Source organism: Gopherus flavomarginatus, chromosome 12 (assembly GCF_025201925.1).
Source record: "Gopherus flavomarginatus isolate rGopFla2 chromosome 12, rGopFla2.mat.asm, whole genome shotgun sequence".
In the NCBI taxonomy this organism is placed as follows: domain Eukaryota; kingdom Metazoa; phylum Chordata; order Testudines; family Testudinidae; genus Gopherus; species Gopherus flavomarginatus.
Genome location: NC_066628.1, coordinates 52462392 through 52482866, shown reverse-complemented (window position 1 = coordinate 52482866; position 20475 = coordinate 52462392). Strand labels below are relative to the sequence as shown.

At 47.8% G+C, this 20475-nt stretch overlaps 1 protein-coding gene across 1 annotated transcript in view; it reads right to left on the bottom strand.

Annotated features, from left to right (window-relative positions):
- ASPSCR1 (ASPSCR1 tether for SLC2A4, UBX domain containing) overlaps positions 1 to 20475 on the bottom strand; it is a 93317-nt gene that overhangs the window by 11288 nt on the left and 61554 nt on the right. The window contains exons 11-14 of the mRNA XM_050920092.1: positions 20081 to 20143; positions 19680 to 19732; positions 17615 to 17687; positions 17148 to 17200 (exon numbers count right to left, since the gene is read on the bottom strand). Of these exons, the coding sequence (XP_050776049.1) occupies positions 17148 to 17200; positions 17615 to 17687; positions 19680 to 19732; positions 20081 to 20143 (242 nt within the window). The remainder of the gene's footprint in view (positions 1 to 17147; positions 17201 to 17614; positions 17688 to 19679; positions 19733 to 20080; positions 20144 to 20475) is intronic.

Here is a 20475-nt window from a genome sequence, read left to right as displayed (position 1 = left end):
AAAGATGTGGTGGTTTTATAAAAGCAGCAAAGAATCCTGTGGCACCTTATAGACTAACAGACGTTTTGGAGCATGAGCTTTCGTGGGTGAATACCCACTTCCTCAGATGCATGTAATGGAAATATCCAGGGGCAGGTATATATATGTGTGCTAGCAAGCAAGCTAGAGATAACGAGGTCAGTTCAATCAGGGAGGATGAAGCCCTGTTCTAGCAGTTGAGGTGTGAAAACCAAGAGAGGAGAAACTGGTTCTGTAATTGGCAAGCCATTCACAGTCTTTGTTCAATCCTGAGCTGATGGTGTCAAATTTGCAGATGAATTGAAGCTCAGCAGTTTCTCTTTGAAGTCTGGTCCTGAAGTTTTTTTGCTGCAGGATGGCCACCTTAAGGTCTGCTATAGTGTGGCCAGGGAGGTTGAAGTGCTCTCCTACAGGTTTTTGTATATTGCCATTCCTAATGTCTGATTTGTGTCCATTTATCCTTTTCCGTAGAGACTGTCCAGTTTGGCCGATGTACATAGCAGAGGGGCATTGCTGGCATATGATGGCGTATATTACATTGGTGGATGTGCAGGTGAATGAACCAGTGATGGTGTGGCTGATCTGGTTAGGTCCTGTGATGGTGTCGCTGGTGTAGATATGTGGGCAGAGTTGGCATCGAGGTTTGTTGCATGGATTGGTTCCTGAGCTAGAGTTATTATGGTGTGGTGTGCAGTTACTGGTGAGAATATGTTTCAGGTTGGCAGGTTGTCTGTGGGCAAGGATTGGCCTGCCACCCAAGGCCTGTGAAAGTGTGGGATCATTGTCCAGGATGGGTTGTAGATCCTTGATGATGCGTTGGAGGGGTTTTAGCTGGGGGCTGTATGTGATGGCCAGTGGAGTCCTGTTGGTTTCTCTCTTGGGTTTGTCTTGCAGTAGGAGGCTTCTGGGTACACGTCTGGCTCTGTTGATCTGTTTCCTTATTTCCTCGTGCGGGTATTGTAGTTTTGAGAATGCTTGGTGGAGATTTTGTAGGTGTTGGTCTCTGTCTGAGGGTGGTTTTAGTATTTGCTCAGTCTAGGAAGGTGCAGGAAATCATACTATTCCAAAGTCACAGAACTTGTCAGCAGGTCTCTCACACTGCTAAGTGCACCAATCAACAGTGTCAATACTTGAGTTTCACTCTCTTATCTCACTGGGCCGAATGTTTTCAGTGAACATTCTTGGGTCAACTCTCATTTTTTCATTTGAAAAGATGGAGCAGTAGTTTCCAATGCTTGAATCATTGTCTCCATGACTGGCTCCCTTCAATGAGTGCTTCGCTCTGCTCTTTCCTGAGTAATGCCTCAAGAGAACAAGAATTCTCCAGACCTGCAGAGATCAGATTCTCTTTTAAGTTCTATGTTATATTAATAGGAATAGAGTCTCAATGGATCAGAAAAGATTAAAGCTCTTATAGTCACAGGCCAGGCTACATAGCAAGTAGAATCGAAAGCTATTTGAAACAAGATTTTAGAAACCTGCAATCAGTTAAATGCAAGGAGTTATATTATGAGCAAGTCTTCATAGTTCATCCACGAAATCAGTGCCACAGCTGCCACCATAGTATTCACATTCCCCCACTGAGGGCAGGGTTGTTCCCAACAGTCCATTCTCTAAGCTTTACAAGTGTCTTAAAAAAAGATACATCATCAAGTCTCTTAGCATTACTTTTTTCCATAAAGTTTAAAGCCAAAAAGGACAACCAGATCTTCTAGTTTGACCTAATCTATCACTGGCCACTACCCGACACCCACGCAATAAACTCAACAACCAAAATTAAACCAAAGTACTACAGCCCACAGAAGACTAAACAATTACATTCCACAGGCAGAGGAGGTGATCCAATGCCTAAGCTTACATCTAGGAAAGCGTCACATTTTGGACCATCAGTCTAAGCATCCACCCATTATTGACAGTGCGGCCTTTGACTTTGAGTGATTAGTGATCTGAAGTTCTAGTTCACATGTTTAAATGTGAAGGCATTCAGAAGCCATGGTGGTGAGTGTGGTACACAACATCCAGAAAGCCTTGGAACAGGGAGAGTCGGGTATGACACTGCACCCCATATTCTTCACAATGATATGATTATGACATAATTGTAATGTATTTTATGTAAGATAAGTTATGTGAGGTATCATTGGAAAAGTTATGATTTGCTGAATATGATTATCCTATTTGTATGCATGCCTCATTTTTGTGTCTAAAGTTATGAATGTTGACTATGTAACTGTTTTTCAAATGTAGTTACACCTGGGTAACGCCCACTAGACAAGATGCTTTCAGTCAAGACAGCTGGTTTGGATGGGCCTATTCAGGGCAATGAGCTATTAGGGAAAACAGTAGGCCTTAGGAGCAGCTTATCTCCCACCCAGTGATCCTTCCTGTGATGGCTATAGACAGCCTCCAAGTAATGGCTGCTGTGACTCTACAAGAACATGTGATCAGGCCACATGACTCTAGACTCCATTTTAGGATGTCAGTATTTTTCCACAGACTGGTCTGGGAATGAAGCTTTGAAACAAAGGGTTCCCGCCATATGCAAAAGCTATATAAGACAGGGATTGACATCTTGGATGGGGAGTAGGGTGACCAGACAGCAAGTGTGAATAATCAAGACGGGGGGGGGGGGGGGGAATAGGAACCTATATAAGACCCCAAAATTTGGGACTGTCCCTATAAAATCAGGACATCTAGTCACCCTAGTGGGGAGTGAAGAACACCAAATGAAGACTCCTGGAAACATGCGAGGAACAAAGACTGAACTGGGAGAAGTGCTGGACCCAGGCTAAAGGGATCTCTAGCCTATGAATGAAACACCTGGGGATTCCAAGTTGTAAAGCAAGTGCGGCTTGTGCCTTAAGAATCTGCAGCCTGCTTGTATCATCTCTTAGGGTGAGAATCTGCTACTCATACCCAATCTATTTAGTATGTTAAGCTTAGTTTGCATTTTTTTGTGTTTATTTGCTAGGTAATCTGCTTTGATCTGTTTGCTATCACTTAAAATCTCTCTTTTGTAGTTAATAACTTGTTTTTGCTTGATCTAAACGAGTGAGTTGGAGTGAAGTGTGTGGAAATCATAACTCGGCAAAGGCTGTTGCATATTCCTCTCCACATTGAGGGAGAGGGCAAATGTTATGACATTCTGCTGTACAGTTCCCTGTGCAGTGCAAGACAGTACTGGGTTTATACTCCAGAGGGGGTGCACACCTGGGGAGCTGTGAGTTGCCTTAACTGTACCCTTCCTGTGCAGGGGCTAATCAGAGAGCCTGCATGTAACTGCAGCTGGGTGTGTCCCTACCTGTATTATGCTGGTGAAAGTGCAGGCTGGAAGGCTTTGCAACTTGTCTCAGCAGTACAGTGTGAGAGGGAGCCCAGGTTGATGGGTCAGGGGGCTCAGTGATATCCCAGTTCCAGGTGGTACCCCTGGGGGGAACCAGTCACATCAGGGTCTATGGGGCATTGCATATTATGGTATAAATGCCTAAATTAGATTTTTCCCAGTTAGACCAGCAGCAGTGACCCATGAAGACACATTTTTTACTTGGTTTCTATTGCATATTTTAGTAGTTTGTACTTTGGAACACACAGAGGATTTCAGGCAGTGTTCTCTATCCAGTACTTCTACTATGCATCCCCACCCTCTTTCCCCACATCACACACAACCCTGACATGAATGAATGCTGCAAAAATATCCCCATTATAACTATATTGTTATAAGGTTTACTGCAGAAGTTCTCAAACTGTGGTCTGCAGACCAGCTCCATGCAGGTGGTCCGCAGATAGTTCCTTCTACAGTGCGCACCTGGGCGGCCGCACACGAGAGAATGAAGGGCTGCCCACCTAATTAGAAGGGGGGATAGAGGAAATTTTGGACACGCAGGACTGTGGCACCAGAGAAGGAGACTACTTTCTCCAGATTCAGGGCTGTGGCTGCCAGGAAGAGAACCCCCTCCTTCCCAGCCCAGCTCGGTGATATTAAAAAAATGAGTTGAGTGCTTTTATCTGTAGAACAAAAACATGTTGTTTATTTAGGTTTTTATATAACACTTCTATCCAAAGTACTTTACAACAGTTAACTAACAGTACAAACAACATTTGGAAAGCTCATTAAGTGGTCCACCGAGACACTCAGCAATTTTCAAGTGGTCCGCGGAAAAAAAAAAAGTTTTGAGAACCACTGGTTTACTGAATGAATTCAGAAGCTCTAGGATCAGTCAGAGACTCCTGTCTAAGGGGGAAACTTGCAGCTGCTAGGATGAGAAGCATTCTTTCCATTATGTGATCTGAAATTAGAGTGCCACAGGTCTGATGGTAGTCTGATATTAAAAGATTAATAAGAAAATGAGTGCTTCAAAGGGACACCATATAGATGCAGGAACCAAAGCGACCAGCATGAAATACTGCACAACACACCCCACCCCACCCCCAAACACAGAAACCAGAGCTTGGGGAAGCCAATGGATCAAAAGCTTCTCTCACAAGAGAGCAAAGAGCATCTCCAGAACGGAAATAAACAGCCCCAGCCAAAGGGACATTCTGCCTAAATAGCTCTTTCTTGTTTAATACCCAAGAATAAAATTTCCCAGCTGGAAGGCTGCAACCACTGAGATGATACATGAGACAAATATCAGCTGGCAGCGGGGTTTGAGGCCCACTAAACTTTATCAGATAAGGTTTGAACGTGCTATCTTGACAAGGCTGATAACAAAGGGAATCCATTTAGAAGGAGCATTCAGTGACCCCCGCCACGGAGGTCAGAAGGACATGGCCCCTAATAATTAACCATAGCGCTGGACAGAAACAATTTTTAGCAGAATTTCTGTGCTAAACCATCTAGTCTGAGGAAGTCCTTAATGCTGCCCATAATGCCTATTTGCTCATTCCACCTTCTGGGTGCTGTCATCAGCTCCACAGAATCATTGTAAAAGACAGGCAGGCACAAAGCTTTATGGGTAAGGCTACGTTTATGTCAGGAGGTCATGGAAGTCATGGAATCTGTGACTTCCAGAGACCTCTGTGACATTCTCTGCTTCATCCCCAGGGGCTGTGGGACCAGGGGCAGCTCCAGGCCCCAGCACGCCAAGCGCGTGCGTGAGGCAGCATACCGCAGGGGGCACTCTGCTGATTGCTGGGAGGGCACCAGGCGGCTCCGGTGGATGCCTGCGGGAGGGTCCGCTGCTCCCGTGGCTTCGGTGGAGCATCCGCAGGCACGTCTTCAGGAGGTCCACCGGAGCCACGCGACTGGCAGAGCGCCCCCCGTGGCGTGCTGCCGTGCTTGGGGCAGCGAAATGGCTAGAGCCGCCCCTGTGTGGGACTCCGGAGCTGACAGTCAGCAGCGCTCTGGCAGGGTTCCAGTGGCAGACTCCAGGAGGAGCGTGGGGAGAACACCTTGGGCGAGCGGCTGGGGGTGTCCCATTCTCTCTTTGGGAAATATGGTCACCCGGGAGCTGCTGTGGATGGAAAGGGGCTACCCTGCAGCTTCCAGCTGTCATGGGCAGAGGAGGTATCCCACAGCTCCCAGCCACCACAGTGGTGGGGGAAACCATGGATCTGCATCAGCAAAAGTAACAGACAGGTCACAGCTTCCATGAATTTTAGTTTATTGCCAGTGACGTGTCTGTGACTTTTACTAAAAATAACCATGACAAAATCTTAGCCTTATTTATGGGTATGATTTGCAGCATCCAACAGGACAAGAGGTAGGTAAGAAGTAAGATTACTATCCAAAATCCTATCTGAACAGACAAGAAATGGGCTAAGACCCCAAAACAATGAAGGTGTGCACCAGGTTCCAGGCTGATTTCCAGTGTCTGCCTCACCAGACCAGCCATTGGAAATGCCTCTATGATGGGCTGACCCTGAATGGGGTAGGTTTTCTTCTGAACTTATTTTCAAACTCTTGCCAGAACTGCAAGCCCAACAGCAGAGGCGGCTTCACACAGCCTGGGGACATGACACTAATGAAGAAGTGGAACCAGAACAGAAGGGACAGAAAGGAACAAACAGCAACTCTGGAGTCCCTCCCCAGGGTAACGGCCAGTGGGAGCCTTTCCCAACACTCAGAGAATTCTAAGATCTGATTAGAAAAAATAAGTATTTACATGGAAGTGTGAGGGTTCCTTCAGTTCCTCTGAAGATGGGACCATGGCCATCTGCTCCCTTTACTGCCTCAGCTTTTACAGAGTCTGGGATTCGTACCTTCTGCTCACTGTTTCTCAGCACTAGTTCACAGATCAATGCTGTAGTCTCTGCTAAGCCCAAAACCTGAGTCATGCCAGAGGAGGGAGGGAGAGAACGGTAAAAGCATCTTTTGAGAAGTTCAGCTAATCTAGAATAGCACAAACCAGCAGCTGGGGCTGTAAGGACCCCTTGGCTGAGTGCTGCTGCAAAGAAGCCTGCAGATGATCCAGTTCTGCCCTTGAGAAAGCTATGAAGTAATTCAAGGGACATGGGGATAATGCAGCCAGGAAAAACAGCAATAACAAAATATCAAAGCAATGCCTTGAAGTCTTTATAGGTTCCAAAAACTCCATGCTGTCGCCAGTCTGTGCGCTCCTATACTGTAAACACACACACACACACACACACACACACACACACACACACACACACACACACACACACACACACACACACACACACACACACACACACACACACACACACACACACACACACACACACACACTTCAAGACATTCACTTCAGAAACAATTCCTTCTACCAGGCTTCTTGGCAAATAAGTTGACAACATTTGTTTGCCTGGTTTTGACTGCACACTTTAACAGTTTCCCCCTTTACTGTGGCTATCAAATTTAATAAATGATTGTTAATCCAACAGCCTTATCAGCTTGGGTGGGTGAAAGTGTCAATAAGACTGTATTCCACCTCTTGCACTAGCTCCCAATTCAATACCAAATCCATTGCAAGGTTCTGGCTCTGATTTACAACTCGCTCAATAGAATAGGCCCACTCTATCTCAGAAATCGCCCCATCAAGGCAGTTCGGTGTAGAGGGAGGATGGTCCAGTGACTAGGGCGCTAGTCCAGGATAAGGGTTCAAGTCTCTGCTCTGGAACAGACTTCCTGCCTGACCTTGGGCTAGTCCCTTAATCTCTATTTTCTTCAGTTCACCATCTGTACAATGAGGATAACAGCCCTGCTGCATAGGGGTGTTGTGAGGATAATATATTAACAAGTGTGAAGTGCTCAGATACTGCAGTAATGGGGACCAGATAGACAGACAGACGTATTTATCCAGCATATCACATGTTCAAACCAGAGGGTGCCAGAGGCAAAGCCTTCTTTACAGCTGACAGAAAGCTCTAGAAACCCCTCTGAAAGCTAATCAGGAAGAGCCTCACCATTTTCAGGTCACACTGTCAGACTCCCCTCTGTAGCAGTGCATTTCTCAAAGAACAGAAGCTGAAGAAACTGAACCAAAAGGGCATTTGGAGGACTGGCTGCTCTTCTGCATCCTCATCCCATTTTCTATAATCCACCTATAGAATTTAGACACTATGGTACAAGGTGCTTTAGAAAGAGAAAAGACACAAAAATCTGAAGCTGGTTTGTACATGAGCCAACATGCATCAAACCAGTCCCTGCTCCTCTACTCCTGAAGTTCTATCACTGTGTCCCATTTCCTCTCTCCCTAGAGTTTAGGCACCCTGACTGGGAAGCGTACATCTAATTCCCAGGAGTGAAAGGAGAATAAAACAACTACAAAAAAACCCAAAAGGCCGACAGACTGGCATTTATACAATAGCTTAATCGCAACTGAATGGATGGTCTCATATTTATATATAAGTAGTCCCTAAGGATGGGAAGACTCAAATTAAAGCCCTATAACCAGATCTCAATGCACTCTCCCCCTAACAAGTACCTTTGCTTCTGCTAACAGTCATGTTACTCCTGAAATGAACAGGCAGCCTAGCAAACGTCCTAAGCAAAATCCCTGTTTATTTTGAGATGTTGGCCGCTGCTGCTCTGATGAGATTTTTGTAAGACAGAATGAACAGATAATAGAGATTGAAAATATGACAGTTAAATCTGCAATACCGTGTACAATTCTGATCCCCTCATTTCCAGAAAGCTGAATTCAGACTGGAGCAGTGCAGAGAAGGGATGCTAGGATGAGCGGGGGAGTGGAGAGCTGAGCTGACCAGAGGAGACTAAAGGAGCTTGGCTTGTTCAGCCTAGCAGAGTGAAGGGGATCCGATTGCTCTCTCTAAAAACGTTGGGGGTAAACCCCAGGGAAGGCAAGGAGCTATTGACGCTAAGGACAATGCTGGGACCAGAACAAATGAAAATAAACTGCCCATGAATACATTTAGGCTGGAAAGTAGAAGACTGTTTCTAGTATCAGAGAAGGTAGGTTCTGGAACAGTCTCTCAGTAGGAATAAGGGGAGAAAACAAGCCAACTAGTTTTAAAACGGAGCTTTTTACACTTATGAAGAGGATTATACGATAATGTTGCCTGTGACAGCAGGGGACTGGAGTCCATGATCTAGCAAGATCCTTCCAGTCCAATGTCCCTAAATGTTAATGAAGAAATACAGCATTACCAGGCATGAAGATTCTATAGGGCAGGATACGTTTGTTTGGGTTTTTTTCAGATGTGGTTTAAACTTTTGCTGGGTTCTAAAACATAAGGAACATCCCCTTAAGTGAAATGTCACAAGGACATGCACACATCTAGCCCCCTTGGGTACAATGCACTCCAAGTGCCTGGTACTAGTGGCCTGGACACAGAACACTGGGAACAAGGGCTGTACATTTTGGTGGGGGACAAATATAAAGGACATTTTTATTCACCAAAGCAAGGCAGCCTTCCCCCACCATGGAACCACCAAGGAAACTGTTCCTTTGGCCTACTAGGGGCAATTCAGGCTTAGGCTCCCAGCTGTTTCTAACAAACATTACCCACATTCTGGCTTCTGTTACTGGAGGGAGAGAGGAGAAGTCCCACATTCTCAGCCTTTCTATTAGCTCACACACTGTGCTTCATGCCAGAACACAGCCTCTCTGCTGGGGTAAAGTGTTCCAAGGTCCCTTAAGTGCAGATCTCCATTTCTCCAGTATTGGAGGCCAGAGGCTCTCTGCTGCTTACTCCATCCTACCCAGAAGCCCACCAACCCAGGGAGCAGGAGCAGCACCATGGTTTTTGTCACCCTATGCGGCAGCGCTCCTCCTCTAAGCATTTGGCGGCGGGGTTCCTTCCGCTCCGCGTCTTCGGGGCACTTCAGCATTGGGTCCCAGAGCGAGTGAAGGACCCGCCGCTGAATTTCCACCGAAGACCTGGAGTGGAAGGACCCCCTGCCGCCGAATTTCTGCCAAGGGCATCAAAATTCCACCCCCCAAATCCTGCCACCCGAGTGGAAGCACCGGCCCTGCCAGGTAGCAGCCCTGTCCTCCCACCCCTGTATCCTGACATCCAGTTCTGGGAATGGGAGCAGATTCCAGCAGAGAGGCCTCCCCTCCAAACCTCATATACTGGGTAGACCTGGGGGCAGGAAGCCTCCTCCCAAAGGAAGGCAGAGGCCTAAGCAGAGGCAAAGGCCCCACAGAAACTTCCATCTGGAGCCCAGTAAGTCCCATCTAGTGAGGGGCTGGGTGCAGAAACATCCTCTCTGAGCCCCATCTCCACAGGAACAGACACAAGCAGCATAAACCTGCTCCCAGACTCAGGATTTCACTACTTGGCAAACAATGCTGAAGCATGCCAGCAAGTCAGAGAACGGAGTGAGTGAATCCTCCCCCACACTGCTCCCTGCACTGGTGCCCAGACAGGTCCAATAACAAATACACAACCTCTCCTCCTGTTCTGTGCTGGTGTAATTTTACTGAGAGCACCAACGTTTACGCGAAGCAGCCTGATTAGTAACAGCAGCCCATAAAAAGGGCATCCAACAATAACAGAATTGCCAGGGACATGAAAGCTAGAGCAGCTTCCGCACCCATTTCTCTCCAGAGAAGAAAGCCCCCTTCAGCCCCTGCCAAGCACTCAGATCTCTAGCGGCAGGGAAAGTCTATCCAAGCAGAAGACATTACAACATGGAGCCTCCGCTGATTCAAGGCAAAAATTACAGATGAAGGACGATTTATGCTAGTAGTGGGGAGCAAAGTGTCACCCAGAATCAGCCAACCTAAATTGGGACAAGGCACCAGCCTAGTAAGATAGAATACTGGGGTCTCCAGCAGGCAGTCCGGGTAATTGGAAGGGTATGAACAGGAATCACTCCTTCCCGTTTGATGCTTCTTCTAAATAAAAGTTTTTATAAACATACAGACTTTTTCCTGTCTCCACCAGACCATGATGCTACAGAGCTGAGGGCCCCAGGCCTGGAACACAGGCAACACGGCCACTGGCATCAAATTCAACCCCTCCACTCTGCAAACCCACTTCTCATAGGAGGCTGTTTTACACCCAGCTATCAATAAACAGCTTCTAGGTTTTAGTGTATGCTGCCGAGGTGCCCCTCCCCCAGCTCACATTCCCAACAGTAGGGGGGACAGAGGGAAGAACACAGGAGTCTGCTGCCACCAAAGCACTTCAAAGAACTTTAAAAACAGGAAGACCCCAAGCCTCCTGCCCTCTCCTCTCCCCCCTTGCCCACACCTCACCCTTCCCTTTCTCTCCACCTCATTTTAATCCAGTGATATTCAGACCTCAGTGATTCAGGAGCCAAAATAGTGATCAACATTACCCAAAAGAGACACACGAGTGAGAATTCATTGTTTCATTTACACTGTCTCTACACACACACACACACACACACACACACAATTATTCTCACAGCAAAATGACTGACCAAGTATCATCTTATCAACTACAACTGGTTAGCAGCATAGGAAAAGCATCCTGATTGGTTAATAATTAAATCACAGTGTTTTAATATCATATGCTGCAAAGAGCCACAAGAGAGATATTAAAGAGCCACTTGTAGCTCTCAAGCCTCAGTCTGAGTGTATGCGCTTTCATCCCTCCACCCATCTCAGGCCTACATTTCCCTTTGCCTTCTCCCACTCCAAGCCTGTACCAACTTCTCTCCCCTTCAAACAAAGCATTCTTCCTCCTGCTTCCAGGCAATCTGCCAAAAACTCTCACTCCTCTTTTCAGCCCTATACCTCAGCTTCTGCCACCACCATCTCATCATAGTACTGTCACCAGTCTCAACCTCTGCAGTTCAGATTGTGAAATCATTTCCATTCTATCTTGTTTTCAATCCTCTCCCTACTCCCCGAAACATTCACATTTGGGGATGGAATCTTCCTGAGAAGAATTTAGGAAATATTTGAACAAAATCCCATCAACTGTTTTCAAGTTAAATGTAAAAATATTCCAGCAACCTTCCCTTAGCACCAGCTTAATTTTACAAATAGGCTCTGATAAGCCAGACAGGATTTACTAAGTTTTGGATAAAACAGGTTTTAAAACAAAGATTATGAGCTTTTGGAAATGTCATACTAAGCACATATAGCACAAAATTCCATGAAGCTGTTAACTGCACAGTTACATACCCATGTCCCACTTCCTGATGTTTCTTCCCCAGCTATCACCGCTAAAAATAAAGGTGGATACATACTGCACTGGGAGTGAACTGGGCAGATACTTAATTCCAGGAGTTAAAAACCTGGGCTGCTGAAGCAGTGTGTGTAAAATTAAGTGGCTTCAGAGGAGCAGGTCACAGAATATCACAGTTGGAAGGGACCTCAGGAGGTCATCTAGTCCAAACCCCTGCTCAAAGCAGGACCCATCTCCAGACAGATTTTTGCCCCATATCCCTAAATGGCCCCCTCAAGGATTGAACTCACAACCCTGAGTTTAGCAGGCCAATGCTCAAACCACTGAGCTATCCCTGAAGCCTGCGAGCATACCAAGCAGCGTAAGTCATGTCTACACCTGAATCGTTTGCCACAACTGCTCTAGTGGCAAACCCTCCTACAGTAAACATAGTAACAGCAAAAAATCTTTTGCTAGTATAGCTTATAACTGGATCCCTGAACTAAATAAATTATTCTGGCAAAAGCACTTTCATATCAGTAAAATTGACTACACTGGGATTTTTGCTAGTATATAAAGTGTCACCCCCAGACTGACAATGCTATACCAGCAAAAACTTCTCTGTAGAGCTACCAGACTAAGGAGTTCACACCATCTTTGTTGGTCCACATACTTACCAGGCTTGATTCCCCTCATGATAAGTCCTCATTTGCACCTGTACAGAGTGTGTACAAAGTGCTCCCACTGGTGTAAGTGTTGGTTTCTGGTTGCTAGCATTTTACACCCTGAGAAAGATTTGGAGGTACATCTCTGCCTGGATATAACATGACTCAATAGAACACAAATTTGAATATAACGCAGTAAAGCAGCACTCCAGGGGGGCGGGCTGCGCACTCTGGCAGATCAAAGCAAGTTCGATATAACATGGTTTCACCTATAATGCGTAAGATTTTTTGGCTCCTGAGGACAGCAATCTGGGTAGAGATGTAGTTGTGGATAATCGGCTGAACATGCACTTCCAGTGCAATGCTGTGGCCAAAAGAGCTAACGTGATCCTGGGATGCATCAACAGGGGAATCTCAAGTAGGAGCAGAAAGGTTATTCTACCTCTGTATTTGGCACTGGTGTGACCACTGCTGGAATACTGTGTACAGTTTTGGTGCCCACAATTCAAGAACAATGTTGATAAATGTGAGAGGATTCAGAAAAGAGCCACAAGAATGATTGAAGAATTAGAGCTTAAATTCATAACTTTGTTAAGACACTACAAATCAGACTGAATAGACACACTGAATTTATGACTAATTGCAACAATCTATAACTAAGGCTAAGTTTTAGTCATGGGTATTTTTAGCAGAAGTCCTGGACAGGTCACGGGCAATAAACAAAAATTGACAGGCCTGTGACCTGTCCATGACTTTATAAATACCGATGACTAATCCTGGCTGCTTCTGGGGGGCTCACTGTTGCTCAGGGGAGGAGCCCAGCTGTTGCTCGGGAGAGAAGGGGCCAGGGGCCAGCTGCACAGGCTGCTGCCTGGGGCCACTCCAGCAGCAGCCAGTGTGAATGGCCCTGGGGCTGCTACACCAGCCGCTGCAGCTGCATAAGTCCCAGAAAGTCACGGTATCCATGATCTCTGTGACAGACTCACAGCCTTATCTATAATCCACTATCCATCCAGGAGCTCCTCTCACCAGTTGGTTCCTCCCTCTGACTGGAGGGGTGTTGACAGGACAATTCACCTTGAATGGTCCCTTGAAATGTGTGTGAACTACTTATGCTAAACAATCTGTTCCACATTGTATTTAGCTGTGACACCACTGAGACTGTCTATAATAGAACTTACTTTAGTATAACTTATGCCGCTCTGGGGCTGGAGCACCCACGGGAAAAGCCCCCATCAACGCCTCTCCCTCCCCCCAGTGCCCCCTGCCCACCGGCAGGCCCCACCAGTCAGTGCCTCCCCCTCCCTCCCAGCACATCCCACCTGCCACGGATCTGCTGGAGGTGTTGGGAAGGTTGGGGGGAGGAGCAAGAGCGCAGTGCACTCAGGAAATGGGGTGGAATTGGGCGGAAAAAGGCAGGGAAGAGGCAGGGCAGGGGAGGAAAGAAGCAGGGTGGGAGTGGGGCATTTGGGAAGGGGTGGAGTGGGGGCAGAGGGAGCACTGCAGCAGATTAGAAACTCAGCACCTGTCGCTTGGCATGATCCCCTAAGCAACATAAGTTATACCAACCTAAGTGCCAGTGTAGACAGTGGTGTCCACAGGACAGCTTCTCCTGCTGACAAAGCTACTGCCTCTTGTGGGAAGTGGAGTAATTAAGCAGGCAGAAGAGATCTCTCCTGTCAGCTTAGGGCGTCTTCACCAGAAGCGCTACAGCAGTGCAGCTGTGCTGCTAGGCCATGTCTACACAATCACTTAAGTCAGCAAAATTTGTGTCACTCAAGGGTAAGAAAAAACAACCCTGAGCGACATAAGTTTTGCCTGGATAGGTCGTTGTGTGCACACAGCTTCTCCCACCATCCTAGCTACTGCCGCTTGTTGGTGTGGTTTTATTATGTTGATGGGAGAGCTCTCTCCCGTTGGCATAGAGCAGCTACACAAGCGATCTTACAGTGGCGGAGCTGCATTGGTACAGTTGTGCCGCTGTAAGGTCTCTAGTGTAGACATGGCCCCAGTGTAGATGTAGCCTGAGTAAGTTTCCCAGACCTGAAGAAGAGCTCTATGTAACTTCAAAAGCTTGTCCCTCTCGCCAACAGAAGTTGGTCTAATAAAAGATATCACCACACCAACTTTGTCTCTCTAATATCCTGGGACTGGCATGGCTACAACACTGCACATGAAGAATTAGAAAAGATTCCTCACAGCAATAGACTCAAGGAGCTCAATATATTTAGCTTAACAAAAAGGAGGCTATGAGGTGACTTGATTCAATCTGTACGTATCTACATGGGAAAGAATATATAACAGTGAGCTCTTCAGTCTAGCAGAGAAGGTGTAACATGATCCAATGGATAGAAGTCAAAGAAAAGGGATACTTACCTTCCTGTAACGGTTGTTCTTCAAGATATGTTGCTCCTATCTATTCCAGTTAGGTATGTGCTCACACTGCGTGCACGGATGTCAAAAACTTCTTCCCTAGCATCTACCTGTCAGGCCGGCTGGGGAGCCCCCTGCAGTGGCACCGAAATGGCGATCCATATAAGCCCCTGCCGGCCCGACCTCCACTTCAGTTCCTTCTTGCCGGCTATTCCAACAGAGGGAAAGGTGGAGGGGAATGGAATAGATGTGAGCAACACATCTCGAAAAACAACAGTTACAGAAAGGTAAGTAACCGTTTTTTTTTCTTCGAGTGATTGCTCTTATCAATTCCAGTTAGGTGACTCCCAAGCCTTACCTCGGAGTGGGGTTGGAGTCAACCCCAGGCTCCCGATGTGGGCTCCCCATCCCAGGGCAGATGCGTCTGTGACTAGGGTTAAGGTGGATTAGGGGGAATGGAACAGGACCCCAGCACCCACCATCTGGTGGTCCAGCCACCACTGCAGGGCGCAGAGTGTGCACTTCGGGACCGCGAGGACCATTTCCAGGCCGTCACGTCCCAGTCGATAGGCAGACATCAACCAAATCTGAAGCAGCTTGAGCCTTAGCCTGGCATGTTGCACCAAGTATGTACAGGACACCATGTGTCCCAGCAGCCTGAGGCACTGCCTTACTGTGGTGGTGGGAAACTAGCAGAGGCTGGTAATTATGCGTGCTATAGCCAGGCGCCGTGCTTCCGGAAGGAAAGCCCTTGCTTGATTTGCATCCAGGACTGCATCTATAAACTCTATTGTTTGAGTAGGGGCGAGGACAGACTTGGTGAGGTTTACCATGATACCCAAACAAGTGAACGTGTCCATGAGCAGGTGTATCTGAGACTGAACGTGATGGTGAGATCAGCCCCATATAAGCCAGTCGTCTAGGTATGGGAAGAGGTGTACATGGTGTTGACGAAGAAAAGCAGCCACAACCGCCATGCACTTGGTAAAGATGTAAGGGGTTGTGCACAAGCCAAACGGGAGGGCTGTGAATTGATAGTGCATCTTGCCCACCACGAAGCGGAGGAAACGTCTGTGAGGTGGAGTAATCGAAATGAGAAAGTACGCGTCTTTCATATCAAGGACAGCATACCAGTCTCCCGGATCCAGTGAAGGGATGATAGTAGCTAAGGAAACCATACGGAACTTCAGGTTGACAATGTACTTGTTGAGCTCCCTGAGGTCCAGAATAGGTCTTAGGCCTCCCTTTGCCTTGGGGACAAGGAACTAGCAGGAGTAGAAACCCTTCCCTCTGAGCGCCTGAGGAACTTCCTCCACTGCCCCTAGGGCAAGGAGGGAATGAACCTCCTTGATGAGGCACTGCTCTTGAGAAGGGTCCCTGAAGAGGGACGGGGAAGGAGGGTAGGAGAGAATGGAAACGAATAGAATATCCCGCCTGCACCATGCAAAGGACCCAACGGTCCGAGGTAATATGAGACCAGGCATGGTAGAAACAGGATAGACGATTTAGGAAGGGAAAACCGTCCGGGGTAAGAACCTGTAGTCCATCCTCCGGCGCACATTCAAAATCGGCGCTTAGGGCCCGGGGGTGGCTTAGACTGTCCTTGACCTCGTCTAGAAGAGGGGGTGAGACGGTCTACGTCGAGAGTATCAACCTCTGCGATGAGAAGAGTCCTGCCTCGGAATAAAGGACGTTGCTGGGTGGTCTGTGGCCTAAATGGCTTTCTTGGGGTAGCCAGGGTATGCATACCCAAGGACTTAATGGTGTTTCTCATGTCCTTTAAGATATGCAGGCAGGCGTCCATTTGATCTACAAACAAGCCCTGAGCCCTCTGAATCCCGCCCGCAGCTCCAACGGCCGGGCTGGGGCCAGGATTTAAAGGGCTCAGAGCTCCCCGCGGCTGCGGGCAGCCCAGAGCCCTTTAAATCCCAGCCCCAGCCCAGCAAAGCTCAGGGTTCCCCACAGCAGCCAGAGTCCTGGGCCCTTTAATTTGTCCCTGAGCCCCGGAGGGCTCCCAGTCACCTCTTCAGCTGGGATCCCCTGGTTGATTTAAAAGCCCTGGGTCTCCCAGCCACAGCCGGTGCCCCAGGGCCTTTAAATCTTGAGAGGCCCTGCCTCTTCTGCTTGAGGCCACGCCCCCCTCAGGTCTCCGGCAGTACCGGTAAGTCCTGTAAGTTACTTTCACCTCTGCCTGTCTCTAGCAGTGGCTAGTACCAGATGCTTCATGGGAAGGTTCATAAAACACTGCAGCAGGCAGATGTTGAATAATTTGTTCTCCATTAATCCCTAATAGTTAGAGATTGGAGCATGAGATTTTATATCCTTTCCAAATTTTGTTAGCAACAGTTATAACAACTCTGGATATTGCTGTTATCTATATAAGCATCCAATCCCACTTTGAACCTTGCTAAATTCTGAGCCTCAACACCACCCCGTGGCAACAATTTCCACAGATTATTACCCAGTGTTAAAAATAACATTTCTTTGTTTAAACTCAGGTTTGGATGTGTCACCTTTCAGTTGTGTGGTGTATCCCCCCTTTGGCCTCGTGTTAGGAGTCTTGGAAAACAGAAGCTCCTGCCCTACCTTCTGTAGACCATTCATTCTGCAAGAGAAGGCCAAAATGGGAACTGTAGGTGCTGAATGTGACCTATACACCAGAGGAGTTGAGAAGGAAAAGGGAGGATGGCACAGATTGGGAGTTAGATATGTCTACACTGAATATGCTCCAGCGCTGCAACTGCACCGCTGCAGTGCTTCAGTGTACACTACGTATGCCAAAGGGAGGGGTTCTCCTGTAGGTACAGGACTCCACCTTCCCGAGAGGCAGTAGTTGAAACACGCAGCGATGCTGATGTAAGTTTCCAATGCAGACCAGCCCCTACAGAGGCACGTAGGATCAAAAGGGGTTTGTTGGAGGCAGGGATAAAGGGATGTCAAAAAGCAGAAGGGAAGGTGTCCCTTCTCCCCCCACCCACACCAGTGCAAATTATCTTCCATTACTTCCCATTTTCAGGAATTTACTCCACTCATGTCATTAGAAATTGAATCACAGTTTTGTTCGTTATTCAGGAACTTCCCAGAGCTCCAAACAGAAATTCTTTCTCCCATTTCCCACAGCAGCAACTGTGTAGAAATTTGAGACAACGTGTTGGGTGGCAGCTGTGGGCAAGTGGCACAAACTGGGGGGAAGCTGAGGGGAGTTGTCTGCACAATGAGTGGGAAAAATTCCCAGTTCAAAGGCATGAGGAGCTTTCCCTTGGCATTTCTGTTATTAATTAAAATGCATGAAGTGGCTTTGAAGAGACAAAACACTAGACTGGCTGTTTTCCACCAAGACAACATTGTGTGTGTCTCACACAGTGACTGTCCCATTCCTGCCTGGGGCTGGGCTGACAGGCACACCAGCACATTCAGGCAAAGGCCAGGCTCAGGTAGAGAGAGCAAGGTCAATACAGATGCAGCAACACTCAGGCAGTGTAGCTGGGTCCAGCACAGTTCCTGAGCCACTGACCAACCAGGGCTGTGATCAGTACCAGGAGACTCAGGACGTTGAGCACACTTGAAACGTTCCTTAGTTGGGGATCCTGGGCAAAGGCGTTGTGACAAGGAGAGGAGCTTGGCCATTAGCAAATGTTGTAGAACCACCGTCTTCGGGGCTAATTGTAGCTTTTGGTCAAGGGGATTCAGCAGGCTCCAGGCCCAGGAAGGGATCAGGCTGGGGGTGTGAACGCATGTGCTCATACTGTTTGTCTTCATGCATATTCAATAGCTTAGCAACAGCTGCACTTGTGTCTCCTCCACATGGCCTGGCTAGGAAGGTGTGGAATTTGGAAAGCTCCACTATAAACAACTTCAGAGGCACTCTAATCCCTTCCTAATTCATTATGTCGCCAGAAAAGCCCTCTCACATACACTCCGGAAGCAAAATCTCCCATTACATTCTGCCTGACTCCTCACCTTACAAATGATCTTTGGCATATCACTCTACAAATGACCACACTCCAGTCCTGAAGGGAAGCCCTGTCTATATACAGTGAAGCTGCCAGCAAAGTCAATGGCAGAGCTATTTCACTGTCTCTCTAGTAGTTAGTTCTTCACTCCAAAGGAGGCTCTGTACTGAGACTTCAGTTAGACTTGCACCTGGCAAGTGCAAAAGCCTCCAGGCAGAGCCGTCCCTAGGGTGCAGCAAATAGGGGCGACCACCCTGGGCCCTGTGCTTTGGGGGGGCCTGCACTTCATGAGGAGGCACGCAGGAAGGTGAGGTGGGAGGCAGCAGGGGGCAAGGAGGAGCCCCCCCACCAACCTCCCCATTGCTCCAGCAGGCCCTGCTGATCAGCGTCTCCCCCTCCCTCCCAGTGCCTACCGCCAATCAGCTGTTACACGGCATCTGAAGGTGCTGGGAGGGGGGGAAAGCAAGGGTGCAGCGCACTCAGGGGAGGGGGTGGAACTAGGCGGGGAAGGGGCAGGGCCTGGGCAGAGCCAGGAGGAGCACCCCCCCTGCAGATAGAAACTCGCCGCTTATATCCTGGGACCCGCACCCCTCTAGGGACAGCCCTGCCTCCAGGAATTCCAGCCTGCTGGAAAATTCACAACATGGAAAGCGGATCCTCCACAACACCCAAGTCTGCCTAAATCAACCTTCCCTATTCCTGAAATCAACAGTAAGCCAAGAGAGACTACCTCCAGTGTCAGACCACTAGTCCCTCTACGTCCGGCCTTCAACCTCTTATACTGGCAGATAAGAAAAATGGTCTGTTTCATCAAGTATTCCACCTTTTGCCACAATGGGTCAGACAACAAGTCAGTCTAGCCCAGTAACTTGCCTCTTACAATTCTTCAAAGGAAGATTCTAGATAATCTCTTTAAGGCAAGGATGATGTCTCACACCTGACTAAAGAACCCAGGCACAACAACTTTTCATTAAACAGACACTACATTTGCCGCACACAGAGGACCGCTTGGTAAGGAGCTTATGCTCTGAAAACTTGAATCCATTGGCCATTGCTGAGTACAAATCTACAGAGGTTATAATATTATCCAGCCTCCCTTTAAAATTAGTACAGTGCCTGGTACAGTGGCGAGAAGGGGAGCAATTCAGAGAGAAGTAGTACTCACCTGGAAGAGGGTTTCATTCTCATTACTCAAGATGGCTCTGGGAGGTGCAATAACTGAAGTTAAAGAACAAGTTACAATCAGGAGAGCACATAAACCAGAACAAGCAGCATCTGGTTTGGGGGAGGACTGTTTCCACTCAAGGGAAAGGCACACCCTTACTGTCCATACATGCTTCAACTCAAGTCCAGGCAAGAGTACAGTATGGCTACAAAAATTAGTCTGAGGTGAGCAGGTTACAACCCTTTGCACTCCTGAGCCATGTACAGGGGAGACAGTCCTACCTGGGCCAAGTATCAGGGTACCACCCCAGGGGATGGAGGGGAGACTGCTGTGTACCAGATCATCACTCCAGGGAAAGGCCTGCAAGGGAAGGAATGGGTACAAGAAACCATTGGACTCACACAGGTAAAATGGCAGCTCTGCATCTGCAAGGTGGCTTCTCACAAAGTCTCTCAAAATGCCAACTGTGAAGTGAAGGAGAAGAGAAGGGTTTTCAGGATGACAGGGACAGTCCGTATCTCACACAAGCCCACCAACACAGCCCGTATGTTAGGCAAGGGACATAGCCTGTTCCTCAAATACTCCCTCCTGCATGACAGCAGAGTCTGTATCTCAGGTACCTCTCTCTGGAACAAATATCACAGTTGTCACCACTACACCCCTCTTTGGAAAGAGGGAGCAGACCCCTTGATAGCAGCACAGGGTCCCAGCAAAGCAGACAGTGGGTAAATCAGTGCATCAGCCCTTGCTTCCAGCAAAAATCCTCCTCCTCCTCCCATTTCTCCTTTTAGGCCAT